The sequence below is a fragment of the Malania oleifera genome, chromosome 7 (assembly GCF_029873635.1).
Source record: "Malania oleifera isolate guangnan ecotype guangnan chromosome 7, ASM2987363v1, whole genome shotgun sequence".
In the NCBI taxonomy this organism is placed as follows: domain Eukaryota; kingdom Viridiplantae; phylum Streptophyta; class Magnoliopsida; order Santalales; family Ximeniaceae; genus Malania; species Malania oleifera.
This window is the reverse complement of record NC_080423.1, coordinates 64,188,017-64,207,577: the sequence shown is the minus strand read 5'-3', so window position 1 is coordinate 64,207,577 and position 19,561 is coordinate 64,188,017. Positions and strand designations below refer to the sequence as shown.

General features: G+C 37.5%; 1 protein-coding gene across 1 annotated transcript in view; it reads right to left on the bottom strand.

Moving 5' to 3' along the window:
* LOC131160669 (DNA damage-binding protein 1) overlaps positions 1 to 19,561 on the bottom strand; it is a 52,379-nt gene that overhangs the window by 9,538 nt on the left and 23,280 nt on the right. Inside the window, exons 12-15 of the mRNA XM_058116524.1 lie at positions 11,653 to 11,853; positions 11,341 to 11,556; positions 8,719 to 8,829; positions 10 to 285 (exon numbers count right to left, since the gene is read on the bottom strand). Coding sequence (XP_057972507.1) covers positions 10 to 285; positions 8,719 to 8,829; positions 11,341 to 11,556; positions 11,653 to 11,853 — 804 coding nt within the window. The remainder of the gene's footprint in view (positions 1 to 9; positions 286 to 8,718; positions 8,830 to 11,340; positions 11,557 to 11,652; positions 11,854 to 19,561) is intronic.

Sequence of the window (19,561 nt, the reverse complement as noted above, 5' to 3'; positions counted from 1 at the left end):
TGAGCGTACCCCTTCAAAGGCACACAGAAGGACAGACCGAGGTATTATCTCTCCTCCCAGATGCTCCTTCGTAATGAGATTCAGGTCAGGAAGTGAAAATATCCTGACACTTATATCTGTCCACATTCCAACAGCAGCTAGCTGACTATAGTTGGGATTTTCACCGATGGGGTTTATGTCAAGGCATGAGATGTCATACTCCAATTGTACATGTTTTACTTCCGTCAAAATCCCATCACCGATTTCCAGATAAACTAGATACCCACCCCCAGTGGCCAATAAAACCTGTCATAGAAAAACACAGTACTTCAATCAGTTACAGTTCACACCATACACTGACACAGAACTACGAAGAAAAGCCGTCCATTTAAAAAAATTAAAAAAAAAAAAATACTATTCGTTATTCCAATCTTTCAAATATAAGGGCAGACTCAAACTCAATACTCAAATGTTTACAAGTATTAAGCCTTGAACTTGTTCTTCATCATCAAGCCCTTTCTGTTTTAAAAGCATTGAAATAAATTAATTGCAAAACTTAAAATTGCTTCTAGTCATCTGGTGCATGCAAAGGATTAAAATTTTCATCTGATTACACGATTAAAATTGTTTAGTACTATAGAGCACGAAACAGCACGCTAAAAACAATATACTGACAGAAAAATAGGCAAATAAATATGATGTAAGCAATGTGCAAAATCACACGCCGCTTTTAAATATAGATGCACTTTAGCAACCTTCAATGGCTGAAACGGAGAAAACAGAAAAACATTTTCATGTTTAAAAAAATAGCAATAATTGCAGAGAGAGAGAGAGAGAAGGCCCCAACAAATGTTACTGAAAACAATAATAATGCAAGATGAATACAAATTAGCAAAAGAGACTCCACGAGAATCAAAAGAAAACTTGCTGTCAATTAAACATTGGCTTAACAAAGTTTAAAGTAACTTTGGACAATTTTAGTATAAGGCCGGCCTTGAACTACAGTGTTGAAAAAGAAAGTCAAGCAGGCAGCAAGGGGAAATATAAACAGAGAACTACATCGTGTCAAATGAATTTAGACCGAGAATAAAAAAATATCAGAGTAAGGATGACACATTAACAAAAGACAAACTTAAAAGAAAAAAATTATTTGAATAACAATGAGCATGGGAACTCAAGTTGGTAGATCTTGCCATGACAAAGAACATTAGCATCAAAAAAAGAATTAAGCTATTAAAATCAGAAAAAGTTTAAAAGGAAAAAACGCTTAAAGAAAACACTGAAAAAATAGAAAATTTCTCAAACAACTCTGTGGAGAGGCATATGGTCTTGCACATGAGAGAGCCAAAATGAGTTGGACGACTTATAAGGATGTACAATAAGAATGTATGAAATATGCATACAAGAATGATAGAGAAATATTGTTGACTTTTTGAGTCCGATCCCTGTTTTGATTATGACAAACCACAGTGTCTCATCTGTGTGCTAAGTGTTTGAACAGGTTTATTTTTCAAAACACGGATGACAGATGAGCAATGGAAGCTGGAAAGCACTTAAATGCGCACACCATTCGGCGCAATCCATGAATTTGCAGAGGAGCAGAGCATGAAGTTTTTTTGTTTGTTTCAAGTTGTATTGTAGTGCATTATATTTTCATTTTGGGTCTGTAATAATCAAAGGTCTGTAATAATTAATGCACTAGATGCATGGTAGGACTATAAGCTCAAATGACCATAGGGAAATCAATGACCATAGAAAAGATTTCGGTCGACCGATGCCAGGTTTTTTAAGCTAAATTAAAAAGCCTAAACCTTAGAACGACCCTAGGTCCCTGCACGTCACTTGAAAAAATCCCCTCTTATAAATCATAAGTATGCAAACAGGGGTAACTTATGCTCAAAAACAGGACCTAAGTTTAAGTTTGAAAGGGCTTCAGGCAAACGAACCTAGCGCATTGAAAACGCCTCGGTTGACCGAACTGGTAGAACATCAACATGTTGACTAAGGCCTGGGCGACCGAACCAAAATTGAACATACTGTTCTCGGTCAACCGAACGTAGAGGCTGACACTTTCTACCCTCCTCGGGCGCCCGAGTACTAAGTTCAATTTTACCCTGGGTGACCGAATCATAAAGTTCGGCAGACCGAACTATGAACCAGGCAACCAAACCTCGAGCGTTTGGAGAATCGCCTTGGTTCAACCACCCGAACCTGTTCTCGGGCACCCGAAGTTGAAAATTCAACTTTTCCAATTATGAGTGTTCAGGCGACCAACCCTGAGGTCCGACGACCGAAACTCTCAGGTTGCCATATTTTTTAACCGCAGTAACTGTGATTAATTAAAGGTAAATTGGATTAAAGGCTTATTAAACAATTTTAATAATTTCCTTTGTATCCTAATGGTTATATTTTCATTGAAGGCTATATATATACCTTCATTTGGAAAAACCAAGAGGAGATTAGTGCCTTAATTAACAAAATTTCTCTCTGAATCTCGTTGAGCTTTTCATTCCCAAACAAGCCTATATACTCCACCCACTCCTATTCCTTTGCTAAAACAAATTTGGTGAGAGTGCTCTGAGAGATCCTACATTGTTTCCACTAGCTTATACTCTCATATTGATTGTTGATTTTAGAGAGAGTTAAACCCAAAGTTTTTCCCTAGTGATTTAATCAATATAATCTTTTTGGGGAAGACCTTTTAAGCTTGTGAGTCTTTGCATTTTTATTGCAAGACTCTTGAGCTTGTCTTGTGTTTTTGAAGAAAATATTTTTAGACAAGCTTGCTTTTCTAAATATCTCTTGTGCTTGAGTTTCCGAAAATTATTTTGAGATATTTGATTATACACTTGAAATCTTTGAAACATTATTTGTGGTTGATATATTTATATAGATTGTTTCAAAGAAACTTTGCTAACACACTCTCACCCTTTGATTGCATATTGACACAATATTGAGAGTAGATTCATATATCTTCACTGAACTTATACTTCCCATCCTATTGAAGTGCATTGGTTATTGCTTGTGCGTATCAGTACAAATCTGCTTGTGTTAGAAGCATCTTTATTTGTACGCATGTTTTTTATTCATTGTTATATTCCAGACGTGACCTGAGGGGGTGTTGATCTAACCCGTAAGGATCAAGTTGTAAAGGTTGGGGTCAACCCTGTTAATGTGACCTTGGGCCTTCTCCGCCCCATAAGGAGAGTGTAAAGGTTGGGGTCAGCCTTGTTAATGTGACCTTGGGCCTTCTCCGCCCCATAAGGAGAGTGTGTAAAAGTTAAGGTCAGCCCTGATAATTTGACCTAATTGTAACCGGTGTCACTCCACCTGTTAAGTGAGCATTAGTGGAATCCTCGGGCTTGTGAGCTAAGGCGGGGACGTAAGCAGTATTGGCCGAACCCCGATAACATATCGTGTGTGCATTACTTTATATCTCCGCAGTTTAAGTTCCTACACATATATGTTATAGTTGATATATTGTGTTTAATGCGCTTAATTTAATATCGGTATATTTCATTCATTGTTGGATTGGTTTATGTTTAGACAAACCCTAGGTTGTGTATATACTGTTGCTGGATAGTCGCACCTAGGAAGAAAATTTTAAATTTCCAATTCACTCTCCCCCCCCCCCCCCTCCTTGGGAATACACCAATTCCAACAAATATAGCAACATCAAACCTACAATTCATAGCACAAAACTTTAGGAGGGAATGATTGGTCAAAGACCAAATCGTAAAGCAGAAGCAACATATAATTAGACAGGAGGGATATTTCCAATTCTTTCTTTTCAATTTTTTGAACAAGATGGCTCGCGAAACCTGTCTCTCTCCACTTTATACTCTCATAGATTATTCGGGTGAAGGAATATTAGTGTCGTGGCTACCGTAGGTCACAAAAAGATGAGACCACAGTCAGTCAGCTTAGATAAAAAGGAAAATCCTTCAATCTGAGACTGGATAAAGTAGGAAAAGGCAATTTTTTGTATGTACTATAGAGGAACACAGTTCAAAATCGTTTTGGGTGAGGATTTCTCCAAGGCAGGAAAATGATTTTCTGGAGGCTTGTCGTAAATGTTTGGAAAACTAGGAAGATGTTTTAGATGTAATTGGGAGGGTAATCCACTGGATGGCAATTAGACCAACAAAGATAGTTGAGTTTTTGGAGTAGGGTTGTGATGGAATGGAAAGTGGTTCTTGGTGTTTGTAACAGGTGGGGCAGAAGAAGCCAGCTGGATAGGTTTCAAGAAAGAGTTCGATTGCTAGTCTTGGTGTTTTTTCGTGATGTTGTAGTTGAGGATGCAGGATTGCAATGACAGGAACATTCATGGAGAGTTGTGATGGTGGATTAGAAACACTAAATGCAGTTGAGTGATACAGGCAGAGACTGGTGGCGCTGTGTTGGAGGGAAAATTTTACCGGTTGGGACATGCAGGTTCTGATACAGGGGCAGCTAGTGTTTCGGTAGGGGTCAATAAGGGGAATGACTAAGGGGTGGAGTGGGCTGGGTTGACCATAGTCTGGTACTTGGGCAAGTTATTGGACAATAAAGGAAAATGCATGCTTTGGTTTCCCAGATAGGCCAGCAAACCATTCTAAAAGAACAAACTCAGGTCCAGCATCATCCCTGAAAAGACCAGGGTTGTCTTCAGTCTCGTTTTATGAGGGACCATAAGATCAATGGGGAATCTTGCAGGGCCCAGACTAACACTCAACCAGGCGGAGGCTTGAATGATCAGGGTTAGTCACAAAGGTAAAGAAGGGGAGTTTTCCGGTTCAGCGAACAGAGAGATAGATATGAGATCTAGTGGCTTGAAGGACTATTCATTTTGGGAGACAGGTAAATTTTCGAAGGATATTTCTATGGCTCCTTCAAATGGTTTAGATGGTTCCTTCCAGTTGTCATGTACTTTTTGGAAGGATTTTTCTATGGCTGCTTTAGGTTCAACAAACAGAGAGGTCATGCACGATAAGATGAAAGCCCATGGCTCGAAGGATTATTTCTTCAGGCATCAGGTAATTTTTGGAAAAATGGATTTTTCTAAAGCTCCTTCAGATGGTTCACTTGGTTTAAGTGGAGCTGGAAAGAGATGAAAGCCAATGGCTCGAAGGATTATTCCTTCAGGCATCAGGTAATTTTTGGAAAGATGGATTTTTCTAAAGCTCCTTCAGAATGTTCACTTGGTTTAAGCAGAGCTGGAAAAAGAAGTGTGCGCGCTGAGAAGTGTCCAGATAGACTTCTTTAGTGGCTATTGATAATGGGTGTTCACGGAAGGCCCATAACATCAGAAAGCTTGGTGACCAGTTGATTGTTTTTGTTGGGGGGGGGGGGGGGGGGGGGGGGAGGAGGAGAGTGGTGGAGATAATAAGGATAAGGAAGTTGCATATCTGAGTCTACAAATGTATAAACTCATAGGTCGTGTTGAAAAAGGGTTTACAAAAGAGGCGTTCTCTTGTAGGAAACCAAAATAATTCTGATGTATAGGTACGTAACATTTTAAAAAGGACTACATTGTAATCTTTGTATAATCTTTGTATAGAGGAAGATCCCAACGTTTTAAAATCAGGATCAGTTAAGAAGGTTAGTATGGGGAATCCTATTAAGGGGTGATGTGTCTGATGATGAACGTGAATTTGATAGTGATTGCAGGTTAAAATCGAGATCAGTTAAGAAAGTTGGATAATGTTCGAGAAGAACTTGGATACGTTTCAGATTCACCTAATCTAGGTGGGGGATCCCTCTCACATGCCATCTACTCTGCTTGAAAGAATAAAGGTTGCTTCTATTTTTAATAATGATGGATTGGGACTCCGAGTTTAGTGCAGAAAATAAGAGATCAAGCCACAGTAAGGTTGCTACTTTATGACTGGTCAGTCACAGGTTTGACTCCAAGGAAAACTGCCTCTCTGCATAAAAGCAGGGGTAAGGCTGCGTATACTATACTGACCCTCTCCCCCTACCCTCGCAAAGTGGGGAGCCTTGTGGCCGAAGGACACCCTTCATAAGAGATCAAGTCAGGGATGGAATTTTGCCCATTCCTGTTAGACCTGGCAAAATGGATAAAAATCCATTAATCCGAACCGCATCCGACCTGTTTTAACCGACTTATAATTATCCGTTTGTTAAACGAGTCGAATATGGTTTTTCATTTGCATATCCGCCCCCTTAGCAGGTCGAGTCAGGTTTATCCGCTCGCTTACAAAATTAACAAAGGAAAGCCCAACAAGCTACAACCCAAACCCTTTAACCCAGCCAGCCCAGTAAGCCCACTGCCCAAATGCCCACACGGCCCACTACCCACACGCCCCACTCAGCGCCTCACTACTTCAGCCCTTCCCGCTCCCAAGTCCTAATCCAGCCCGATAGCCCCTATTCAATTCAAGCCCTAGCTGAGTCTTTAGCCTCTGCCAGTCAAGCTGCTGCGCTGCCCTCTTCGATTCTTCAGCGTGACAAGCTGTGAGCGGCTCTGTTCAGACTTCAGAGAGCCAACACGAGAGGAGAGAGTGAGAGACGGAGACCCTTTGCCTTCGGCCTTCAGTTATGGCCTTCGTGAGTTCGTCGTGAACCATTCAAGCTTCGAACAAGCAAGAGCTTTTGCTATAGAAACAAAATACCCTTCGGCCTTCATAAGTATTCTTCTTCAGTTCTTCTATAGATCTAAAAAATCTATCATTCGGTTTTGGCACGACATCAATATGTTCATGCTTCAGATATCTTCTGTTTCAATAAAAAATTTAACATCCTTTTTTGTATTACATGGTGAGTTTGGAATTGCAGAGTTCGTCTTAGACTCTTAGGTTTGGTGTACAATTGATGCAATATATTGTATTTGGCGAGTGTTCTAATGAGTGAACTTTGTGGTTTATTGCCTTATGCCTGCTTACTGAGGAAAGTGAAAAATGAATTCAGATTATATATTTTTTTTTTCGTAAACTATTTGCTACCCAGGAAAGCAAAATCATCCACTCTAGGCTATTGTAGGCCTAGTTCTCTTTGGGTGTATTTGTTTGGCAAGATTGGACTGGTGTATAGATTGGACAAAAAATAAATTATTAATAAAATTATATTTGAATTATTATGACAAAAAATAAATTATTAATAAAATTATATTTGAGAATGGCGGATTATCCGCCCATCCGCCATGAATTATCCGACCCGAAATCGCCTAATCCGCCACTTAAACGAGTTGAATATGAATTATGATTTTTTCACCCGATAATCCGTCTTATCCGCCACGGATAAACTGACCCGATCCGCTTTGCCAGGTCTAATTCCTGTTTCTGTTTCTCCCATAGTGGAGGTATATGAGAAGGATTTAGAAGTGCAACAATTAATATATATGATAGGATTATGGCTGGCTGGCCCATTTAGTCAAGAAGTTCGTTCAGGTGGTAATAAAAGCAAATATGCAAGGCAGCCAGCATGAATTAGTAAATTATCAAGGCTGTATTGCGTATGATGGCAAGGGTTTGAGAAGGGATTTTCTTACTTAGCTTTTTTTATATTTCTTCTTTTCTCATTTTATTTTATTATTACTTTTATTTTTCGGTTTCCTATTTTGATAACTGGTGAAGGGGAGCCTTGGCATAATGGTAGAGTTGTTGCCGCATGACCTCGAGGTTACGTATTTGAGGTGTGGAAATAGCTTATAGCCTCTTGCAAAAACGCAAGGTAGGGCTGTGTACTATAAAGCCATCATGTTCTGCCCTTCCCTGGACCCCGCATCCGCAGGAGCTTCACACACCAGGCTACCTTCTTTTTATTTTGAGAACTGGTAGTCCTCTCTTAGTTTGAAATTTACTTCTATCTTAACACATTTCTCTTGCTACACACACACACAAATCTTTTTCTATCAAAATATAATATTAAGTCAGGATATCAAAAATGGAAGTCACCTACAATGTCAATGACTGAAAAAGAATGTAAGCTTAATGCCAAATTATAGGTCCAATATTTAGTGTGCATAGTCACGTCATTATGCATTGATATAGATGAATTAATTAAATCCCTATCAAGGACACGACTGAGTTAATTACAGAGATTAACTGGCAAGAAATCAAGTGCCATGGGTCATGTAAAAATTACAGAACATAAGCATATGAAATGTTGTCACTATCTACATTTTCTGTGTAATCCGCACATCAGTATGCACTTGTATAAATGGTCTAATTTAAAATCCAATTGAAGAAATGAATTAATTAATTACAAATATACTAACTGATGAATAATCAACCACCATGGGGTATGTATGTTAGAATAACAAGAAAATAATTAATAAGCAACAAATTTAGGGAACCGGATAGAGATTAGTAACAAGTATGAAATATCATCATCTACACATTTTTTTATCATTAACCACTAAAACATAAATATTTCTCTTAAGTGATGAAATGTTGTTTATTTGAAACCAAGACTCTAAATGAGAGACTAGCTTATCAATGCTGTACTCCATAAACAATTATCTGAATTACATTCTGTAGATTTCATTTAGAAGAATAATTATTTGATAAGATATATTCCAAGAAAACAATTATGGTCATCATGCTTTTAACATGTACAACAGAAAACATTATCAAGCCAAATTCTGCTCAAACTGATCACACTGAGATAGCTCGTGCAGTTTCTAGCCACCAGCACACAAATTAATTTAACTACATCGTATGACCATAATCACCGCCAGCAGTGATCCCACACTTATGATCACAATACTGTACAAAGAGAAAGAACATAAATATGAACCTGGGTTGCATTTGCTGTAGCAACATTAACTGAATAGCCTGATGGTGCTTTCCATTCATGCCGCAGCTCTCTAGATGTAGAACTAACAAGTCTCACAGAGCTTGAAGTGACCTGTCATAGCAATTGCATATATATGTTAACTATCTCCAGGCTCCCCACTATACAAATAAACCAGTGAGGAAACATTACAGGAGGAGAAAAGCATGAGGAATGAAAAGGCTGAACATTGTTACGAAAAAAAAATGCATATAAATTTGATGGTTCTAACTTGCAGCTATTACGCAGCAAAAATAAAATTGACACCCTGCTACCGCATCACACCGCTATTTTATTTCTCAGCTGACGCGGCTGTTACATTAGCATTATGTACCACGACAGTCTATATGGTGATGTTAAGGTCGCACATGCATATAATGTTGAATCCAGCAAGGAATTTCTTTCCTGGACGATCTACACTGATCTGGGTTGAAGACAAATTCTATTTTTTGCCCTGCGGGAGGGGGGGTGTTCTTTTTTTTTGGGGCGGGATATATTAGGAAGAGAAGAGGAAAGAAGTACAACAAAATAAAAGAAAGAGAGCATAGACTCAACAAGTAGTAAAAACAATAAATGAAAGGAAAATATCTATAATACAACTCTAACGAAGCAAAGCAATCCAATCTCACTGCAAGTCTTCTAGACGATCTACACTGATCTGGGTTGAAGACAAATTCTATTTTTTGCCCTGCGGGAGGGGGGGTGTTCTTTTTTTTTGGGGCGGGATATATTAGGAAGAGAAGAGGAAAGAAGTACAACAAAATAAAAGAAAGAGAGCATAGACTCAACAAGTAGTAAAAACAATAAATGAAAGGAAAATATCTATAATACAACTCTAACGAAGCAAAGCAATCCAATCTCACTGCAAGTCTTCTAGAGACATTTCTAGAAAAGCCATTTGCATTGCATAACAGTGATGCAAGAAAAACCACTCAGCTCCAAACCAAATTATGAGATGTAACAACATCTTTAATGATTCTGGCATTCCTCTCCAACAAAATACACCAAATGATAGCAAGAACTGTGCATCTCTAAAAAACTTTCCTCTCCTCCCCCCCCCCCCCCCCTCCTGAAAGCAGAAACCTCTAAAATACTAAAAATAATAATCATAATAATAATAATAACACAAAAGCATTCAAAGAAAGACAAACCCAATTCTAACTAAGAACTGCAGATAGGTTATTCAAAAGTACTTACTCGTCTCTTTAATAAAATTTCTTGAAGAAGAAAAAGAAAAAAGAAGAAGTAGTTTCATGCATACCTAATAGACTTCTAGTACTCCTAATCCTAAAAGAACTAGAGATTAAAATAGCAGCCACCAAAATTAACTGCTAAACTATGAAAGGGCGCTTAATAACATGAAAGACTTCTCTGACACCAAAATTTTCAGTTTCCAGCAAAACTGAAGATTACAGGAATATTGTTCACTCCTAAAACCAAAGAAAACTAAAATAAAAGATCTGCTACACTGTAAGACTTACTGATAATGTTAGCAAATAATTACCAGAAAACGCTAACACACAAGGGAACTACAAATTGGTATGAACATCCTGAAATGTGGAACATTTTCATTCCAGAACACTAAATCCAACAATTCAAAGTTTCAATATTTCTCAAATAACATATTTTTTACTAGTTGGAGTGGAGAATTATCCCAGTGTAATTCTATTTTCAGTTATTATTAATCTATTTCACAAAAGAAAATGTCTACTACATACATTAGAAACACCTCAACATCCTTTCCAAAATATATAAGTGCCACTACATATTTTTCACCAATAGTCCAATATATTTATACAAGTATACTCCTCACATTCCACATTTTAGAGCATGTGAGGTAGGGCAATCCCATTCCACTTCCATGAACTGGAATGTTCTATTTTCTAGGTAACATTGTCTGAGCCTATTTATGGGTCATAACCCTTGTTTTTCTTGTTATTTAACCTTGGCATTTCTTGATCCTTTTATTCTCCCATTAATTGAGATTGTGCAATGCTGTAAATAAGAAGTGTTTCCCACTTCAATTTCATGTGTTGTTGAAAGTAACTGGCATAAAAAAATCACGTAAGTAACCACCAAGAAGTTGATTGCAGAATCAAGTAATATGCAAATAAAACATTAAATAATAGGTATGTACAGGTGAATTTCAGGCATGCATAACAGTTGGAACTACAGAAACTGGCCCACCAATTTTGAGTTGGAGATACTTTTCCCTGGGGGGCCTCTCACATATAATGATCCACCCGCAGGCTTTCTTTTTTCCCCAAAAAAGAATTCAATTCAACCAGCAACAGGAAGATAATCAGAAAATAATTTTTGTTTCACAAAACTGTTGTTGGATACTTTCCATTTGATTAATGCTTTATTCAACAGAATGTAGCACTGTTTCACCTAGCTAGGAGATAGAACCTAACTGCATTACATCATTTCCTATGATATGTTAAAATCTTCACCATCATAAATTTGGGTGAATTTCACCCCAACAGCAATCCGTATATTCTGAGTCAATTGGTAGAAGAAAGTTTTTCAGTGTTGAGTAAAACAAAGAACTCGAAAGAAATTCATACAGGAAGTCTCAAAACCTACTTGTACAAGTTGATTAAAGACAGCATCATGGCAGAACAAAGTCTGGACTTGAGATTGGAAACCCTCTATCTCAGTTTCTTCCAACTCATCCTCAAGATTCATTGCCAAAATTCGTGTTTCACTGATAAAGCTTACGACCAAGAAGGTATCATATAAATCATCAGTTGAAGATCTTAACGACCACATCCCTTTGATGCCTTGAAGTTCTACAGATGCCTACAATGTAGCACCAAGTTGATAGTTTAGTTTTAAAGAACACATAAATAGCCAAATAGTGTTTTGACAAAGGAGAAACAGTTAAGCAGATGAGACCTGCTCATTGATTCCAATTCCATTTCGAACTATGCGGAGAGAACCATCCTTATACGCTCCAGAACATGTAACCACCTGGCCTTGTCCTTGCCTCTCAAGGTCGACGACACAAAAGTCAACAATTGGCCCTAAATTAACATACCTTTCTAAAACTTCTACATATGAACCCTTTGCATCAGGCTGTAGGTTTAGCTTTATAAGCTGTAATGGCACCACCATCAGCGTGTTAATATTCATGAAAATGATTTGATAAAAATCATTTGTATAAGTAATAGCATAATATTGTAATGTCTGGGAGCATCTTTCAGCCAGCATGAATGCTAAATAAGACAAGTATCTTATTTGACTTTTATTTTTTTGTTTATCCTGATCATTAGCACATCATTTCTTTGCAAGTACAAAAATTATTTATTTATGGATAATTAACAGTAGTGAAAACAAGTGTAAGGATTAAAAAAATAATGTAAGAGCTTGCAAAAATAATGTGTTAGACATAAGAGGGACAGCAGGGACAATGAATTCAGTGGAACAGCAGCAATTGTTTTAAATAAAAAGGGTGATGGCACATGAAACCATAATGATATTTATTTAATCATATAACTCATGCTAGTATTCCCAGGGCAAAGAGAAAAAAAGCTAAATTTTGCATCAATAATTCCAAATGGATAAACATAATAATTATTAAAGTGAATATACATTTTACCCTGATACTAAAAATTCACTCAACTGTTTTTAAAAAATAAATAAATAATGAGCATAAGCAAAATGCCTCAATATATAACTTTCTCAAGACTAGACAAAACTTCTGCTAATTAGCTCCACTTCCAAAACCACCAATTATATACTTGCCAATGTTTAAATAAAAAGAAAGGTCATAATGCAGCCCGACTTCAGTAAAGATTATAATCACATATAAATATATGGACAAGAATTTAAAGGTTGCATATGGACAGAAAGAGAGATTCAGCCTTCAGGTGCTTGGTCAACTCAACTGCAACACACACACACAAAGTTATAGAAGCAAGAAGCATTTTTCAAGCTGAAACTAGGAACAGAAAACAAAGCCAATGATAAACAAGCATTGCTGGAGATTGCAAGAAACGATGTTCACAACCTTTCAGAACGTTCCAACATTATCCTCCATAAAAATAAGGTATCATCTACAAAATGAAGATGGGACAGCTCAACGTCTTCATCCCAACCTATAAGCCAAGCATGAGATATTAATCTACTTCAACCATCAACCACCAAGGTGAACAAGAAAGGAGACACAGGATCTCCTTGGCTTAACCCACAAGAAGCTTTAAACCACTCCCCAGGGTGTTCACGACAATCAGAAAACATATTTGTAGAACTAAGAAACACTTTAATCCCATTCTTCAAAATCAACCCAAAAATCTTCTTAGTTCTTAGTTCCTACCCATCACTAGTTCTAGAAAACCCCAATCCATGTCATAAGCCTCTTCAAAATCCAATTTGAGAACCACACCGCTCTTACTCCTCACATTCTCAACCACCTTATCAGCCATTAAAACAGTGTCTAAATTTTGTTTGTCTTTAACAAAAGCAGAATGCCCCATGTCACCGTTTCCCCCAACTCCTAAGTCTCCTGAATAAGGCCTTAGTCAAAATATTGTAAAACTAATCCCCAAACTAATAGACCTAAAATATCTCAGCTTTATAGACATCCCCTTAGGTATCAAAGGTATTAGGTTGAATTCATACTATTTCCCACCACCCCATTACTATGAAACTCCCCAAAAAACCACATAATATCATCCCACAAACCTTCCCAGCTATCCTTGAAAAAATCCATCAAGATACCATCAAGACCCAAAGCTTTACCCCTATCCATGTCAAAAATTGCCCTCTCAAGTTCATCAACTTTGAAAGGCTGTTCTAACCCAAAATTCTTATCCACCCCTATGGGACTCCAATCAAGCCCCACAATCTTCAGCAAGGTCTTTTAACTAAAATTTTGAGGCTACAAAATCACAGAAATTCTCATGGAAAGTTCAATGTTGATGTCAATTTTTATTTTGGTTTTAAGAAAGGATGGTAAAGCATGGAATTCTTTTATGAAACTCTACAAATTGTTAATGAGCGTAATAATGCAAGACTTGGAACTAAATTTTATATATAAAATACATCAATGACATGTACAAGGTGTATAAGATGCAATGTTATAATATAACAATCATATTGAACGTATTCAACTAATATAAATGAAATCCACAAATTAGTTGAATATTATTTATTTTACAAATATATATAATTTGGACATAAATGGTCAAATAAATTATTATAGCAAGTATCAAAGTTTAATTTCTCATACAATTTCAAAATTCTGAAAGTTATCATTCATATCTGTTGAGATTTTTATTAAATGAATGACCTAACTTGAAGGTAGGTCCCCCCCCCCCTATTTATAACACAAACCAAATACATTCTAATGACCATAATACCTTTACTAACTCTCACTCATTAACACACTTAATAATAATACTAAAAGACTAAAATAACCTTTAACACTCCCCCTCAAACTACAGCATAAATATCATATGCTCCTAGCTTGTTATAAATAAATTTGACATGAGAACCCCACAAAGCTTTAGTCAACAAATCAGCAAGCTGCATTTCAGACTTCACATAAGTAATAGTAATGAGCTTCTGCACGAGTTTTTCTTGAACAAAATGACAATCAATTTCAATGTGTTTCGTTTGCTCATGAAAGACCAGATTGGAGACGATATAAAGAGCAGCTTGATTATCACATGTCAAATTCATAGGCTGAGAATGTGGCAAACCCAATTCTTCAAATATGTTCTTCAACCAAACAAGTTCACAAGTCGTGTGAGTTATACTCTGATGCGGCACTAGACCTAGCCACAAGAGTTCGTTTCTTACTCTTCCAAGAAACCAAATATCCACCAACCAAAATACAATACTCAGCTGTGGATCTTTGATCGGCAAGCGACCTAGCCCAATCTGCATCTGTATACCCTAAATATAAGTGCGACCATGATCTCAATGTAAAAGACGTCTCCTAAGTGCACCTTTGAGGTATCTCAAGATGCAAATTACAGCATCCCAGTGACTTGGCCTAGAGAATCCAGAAATTGACCCACAACGCTTGTTGCAAAAGATATGTCGGAGCAAGTGACTAAGAGACAATTCAACTTTCCCACAAGTCTCCGGTATCATCCAAGATTAGGCAACAAATCACCCATTATCCAGCACTAACTTCTTTTTTAGGATCCATGGGTGTATCAACCGATTTGGATCCCAATAATCTACTTTCATCCAATAGATCAAGAACATACTTTCTCTATGACAAAATATACCCAAGAAGTATTTCAATAGTCCTAAATCTGTGGTTTGAAACTTAGTCTGTAGAAAAAGTTTGAGACTATGAATACCTTTATCATCATCACCTATAATAACAATACCATCCACACACACAACAAGGAGGGTCCTACCTAATGAATATGACGATAAAACATAGAGTGATCCACTTCACACCATCAAAAATCAAACTCAAGTACCACAACATTGAATCAACTAAACCATGCTCTAGGAGATTATTTTAAACCATATAGTTCCTTCTTGAGCCGACACACTAAGCCTGACTCCCCCTGGGCAACAAACCCAGCTGGTTGCTCCACATAGACCTCCTCCTCAAGATCACCATGCAAGAAGGCATTCTTCACATCTAGCTGATGCAAAGGTCAGTGACAAGTGATAGCCAAGGAGATGAACCAACGTATTGATGTGAGTTTGGAAACTAGAGAAAAAGGGTCCAAATAATCCAAACCGTACACCTAGTATACACCTTAGGAACAAGACGTGTCTTCAGACGAACCACAGAACCATCAATGTTGACTTTTACAGTGTATACCTAGCGACAACCAACCACGGACTTGTTAGGAGGAAGAGATACCAAGTCTAAAGTACCATTGTCCAATATAGCATCCATCTCTTCAACCATGGCACTCCTCCACCCAAAGTGGACTAAGGCTTCTAAAATAGATTTAGGAAGGGCAGCAAATGATAGAGTAGTAACAATATAATAATAAGACAGTGATAAGAAGTCATAATAAACATAGTTGGAAATGGGATGTTGGGTACATGTGCATTTACCTTCCCGGACAGCAATGGGAGGATCAGCATCATGGGAAATATGATCACCAGACAAGGAAACCAAAGGCGTGCTAGTAGAAGCTAGGGGGAACTCTCTTCCTTGGAGCCGTCGTCATGAATGCATCTGCAAAATAGGACGATTAAGATGATGAGAAGGACTTGAACTACATAAAGACAGGTTGTTGATTGGGCAAGGACAATAAACTAGAATATGAAAGATTAGACAAAGGAAGAGACTCATTGAGATCAAAAGCACTCAGAGATTGGGTGTAGTAAGGTGTAGACTCAAAGAAGGTAACATCTGCAGAAACAAAGAAGCGATGCAACATAGCACTATAACTACAATATCCCTTTTGAGTGTATGAGTAGCCCAAAAAGACACATTTTATAGCACGTGGATCCAACTTATCCACCTCATGTGTTAATTGATGAATAAAGGAGACACACTCAAATATACAAGGACGTAGAGAGAATAAAGGTGAATTAGGAAAGAGAATGGAGTAGGGAATTTTACCACTAGAAACAAAGATGGCATCTTGTTGATCAGATAGCAAATAGTAAGTACAGTATCACTCCAAAACACTTTAGGCACATGCATTTGATGAAGTAAGGTGCGATGATTTCAAGGATATGTATATTTTTCCTCTTTGCAACCTCATTTTGTTGAGGAGTGTGGACATAGGATGATTGATGAATAACCAAACTAAGTAATATAAGTGGTGAATTGTGTACTAAAATACTCTTTAGCATTATCACTCTAAAGTACTCTAACAGGCAAACCAAATTGAGTCTTTATTTCAGAACAAAAGGCACAAAATATATGAAACAAATCAGAATGATCTTTTATTAAATATAGCCAAGTCATCCTTGAATAATCATCCACAAAGATTACAAAGTACCGGAAACCCAACTTGGACACAACTCTACTAGGACCCCAAACATCGGAATGGACTAACATGAAAATGCTTGCAACCCGTAATATATGAAACAACTCAGAATGATCTTTTATTAAATATAGCCAAGTCATCCTTTAATAATCATCCACAAAGATAATAAAGTACTGGAAACCCAACTTGGACACAACTCTACTAGGATCCCAAACATCAGAATGGACTAACATGAAAAGGCCTGCAGCCCGTTTATTGACTCAAGAAGCAAAAAGGGTCACGATGATGTTTTCCCAAATGACAAGATTCACAATCAAGACTAGACACAAAACTCAAATCAGGAACTAGATGTTTCAACTTTTCCAATGAAAGATGACCAAGGCAACAACAAATTTGGAGAGGTGTGTCAGCAATAGTGCAGGTGGTAGAAGGAGATAGCGGCTCAAGATGATAAAGTCCACCACCTTTATGCCCTCTGCCAATCGTCTTCCTCGTCTTCAAATTTTGATTAACCACAGAATCAAGGAAGATTGTTATTGAACAATTTTTGGATTTAGTAATCTTGCTAACCAACATAAGATTGAAAGGAAACTTGAGAATATACAAAATCAAAGGAAGAGAAATAGAAGAAGTGGGATTTACAGTCCCAATTCCCTTGACGGCAGTGGTGGATCCATCAGCAAGAGTAACACAAGGTAAATTTGGAGGATATTGAAGACTAGAAAAGAAATACCTGTGATATGACTAGCGGCAGCTCAGTCTATAACCCAAGGAATAGGATCAGAAGTACTGTATGACAGGCACGTTGTGGGATTACCTATTTGCGCAAGGGATGCAATGGAAAGAGAAGCTTTTTGTGACGTTTGATATTGCTGGAACTTGGAATACTCTTGCTCTAACATAGATACAATACGTTGCCCCCTACTTTGCCCTAAAGGTGTGGAATCAACGGTGGTTGCATTGGCAACACGGCAGGGTCTACCATGGAGATCCCAAGACTGCCCAATAGTATGATTACCTCATCCACAATGAGTGCATTTGTGAGGAGTGCCTCTACCTCATCCATATCTACCACCATGGCCGCTTGAACCACGTTGAAAACTTCTGCAGTTGTGTGGTAGAGAACCAGAATCACCATGTGGCAAAGGTTCTCCTTTCAGAGCCAAATTCAAGAGCAAGAGAATGTGTGCCAAAGGAAGCATGAAGGACATGAGAATAAACATCAGCAAATGATGGCAACTCTACACTACAAAGTATCTAGGACCGGGCTGCGTCAAACTCAATCCCAAGCTAGCTAGAACCCAAAGAACTATCATTTGCTCCCTCTGCTTCTGCATCTCACAAACCTTGGTGGTTATAGGTTGCATAACGTTTAGCTCCTCATGAATACGTTTCATCTCTCCAAAATAGTCTGAAATACTCGTCTCCTTGTTGTAATGGAAAGTACCCCAGGATAAATCATATATACGTGTAATGTTACTAGAGTATAGAAGCTTCGCATAATCACAAATCTCCTTGCATGTATCTAGATGCATGCACATCCATGCAATTTGGGTCTCCATCAAATTCCACAAGAGGGAAACAATCGAGGCATCTTCTGAATTCACATTTTTTTTTTGTCTTCTCCTCATAAAGATCAAATTGGAGCAAGTGGTCAGATTTTCCTAATCCTACTAAATAAACTCGAACAGCCTTAGATCATTGAACATAATTCTTTCCATCCAACTATTGAATTGTTATCTATGGCAACGATGAAGGGAACATTTTTTTGGGATTTATAGATTTCGTTCCAACACTCGCAAACCAGCACCCACACCAATATCAAACAAGGAGAATAATCAAAATTGATAAAGACAACCACAAACAATGTGAAGCACTGAAACAACCACGGACGAGCTGAACCACTTACCAACTGATATACACTGTGAAAGCCTCACAACTTATGAACACTGCCACTGCTCCAAAAACCCACAAAAGAGCCTTTATGAACACTAAACAACAATTAACAGATTACCATGTAAGCATGGTCAAAAAATATTGGATCAAGCAACAAAACATGCTCAACAGCTTGATAATATGGTAAAGGAATCACATTATGGAGGAGGAAAAAAATCATAAAAAAAATGGCCAGAATTTCTCTCACACGCCAGCACGTGGGGTCGAGGCTGCTGACAGTCTGCCAGCACGTGTCACATGAGGCACTTTCCAGCGATGGGGTTTCATATGGTTAGGCTTCAGAGGGTTCTATTTTAGGCTATATCGTTGGTTTTGTGAAATAATGAAGGGTAAAGGTGGATCTAAGAAGGGCAGCAATGAGAAGGTGTTTCCCGACAATGGCCGAGTGTGATAGATTCTAGGCTGGATCACGCTCTGATACCATGGTGAGATTTTGATTAAATGAATGACCTAACTTGAAGATAGGTCTCTCCTCTATTTATAATACAAATCAAATACATTCTAATTACCATAATATCCTTACTAACTCTCACTAATTAACATATTAACACACTTAATAATAATACTAAAAGACTAAAAAAACCTTTAGCAATATTCTTCTCTTAATATTCTTCAATTTCAAACTTTCAATAAAAAAAAAAAAAAAGATTGATTAAAATAGAAATTTCAATTTGGGTTTTGAATCTCAAATTTTCATTTCAAAAAAAATATTATTTCAGTTAAAATTTTGACAAATTTCACTAAAATTTCAAGATTTCAATAAATTTCCGACCGTTTGTGGAAACCTCAATTGAAATTTCAGACTAAAGACATTTATAAGCAATGCTCCACCACAATCTTATGGTGCAGTTTTTCTCCTTAAGCAAGCCTGTAACATGTTGAATTCACATCCGCAGTCAAAATCCATGTCAATCCACTCAATAATC